At 33.4% G+C, this 620-nt stretch overlaps 1 protein-coding gene across 1 annotated transcript in view; it reads left to right on the plus strand.

The window, feature by feature from the left end:
• EEA1 (early endosome antigen 1) overlaps positions 1-620 on the plus strand; it is a 133,498-nt gene that overhangs the window by 74,414 nt on the left and 58,464 nt on the right. The window contains exon 10 of the mRNA XM_012663994.1: positions 6-299. Within this exon, the coding sequence (XP_012519448.1) occupies positions 6-299 (294 nt within the window). The remainder of the gene's footprint in view (positions 1-5; positions 300-620) is intronic.

Below are 620 nucleotides of genomic sequence, written 5' to 3' on the forward strand. Positions count from 1 at the left end.
CCCAGTTAGAGGAGAAACATAACGAAGAATCTGTGAGTAAAAAGAATATACAAGCAACCCTTCATCAAAAAGACCTAGATTGTCAGCAACTTCAGTCAAGATTATCTGCGTCTGAAACCTCACTGCAGAGAATACAGGCAGAACTAAGTGAAAAAGGAGAAGCCTCTCAGAAGCTCAAAGAAGAATTATCCGAAGTAGAGACCAAGTACCAGCATCTTAAGGCAGAGTTTAAACAGCTACAGCAGCAGAGAGAAGAAAAGGAGCAACATGGGTTACAACTCCAAAGTGAAATTAATCAAGTAAGAGATATTTGTTTTATTTATTATAATTCCCTCTATGGTTTCTTCTTAGTGTGCTTGACAGTTGATCATGTTGAAAAAATGCTGCCATTTAAAAAAATTAACTCTTAATTTTTATATCCTGGAGTGCTATCAGATCTTATTTCTTTTAATTTCAGTTTCTCTTAAGAAAAAAATGATAGTATCTATCTCAAAGCATTGTTTATTGTGAAGTGCTTATGAATTAATACATATAAATTGCTTGGATAGTACCGGGCACATGGTAGGTAATCACTAGATTTTAGCTATTATAATTAATTCAAATTGTTGACCATTTTTTAA

This window comes from Propithecus coquereli, unplaced genomic scaffold (genome assembly GCF_000956105.1).
Source record: "Propithecus coquereli isolate 6110/MARCELLA unplaced genomic scaffold, Pcoq_1.0 Scaffold85, whole genome shotgun sequence".
NCBI lineage: Eukaryota > Metazoa > Chordata > Mammalia > Primates > Indriidae > Propithecus > Propithecus coquereli.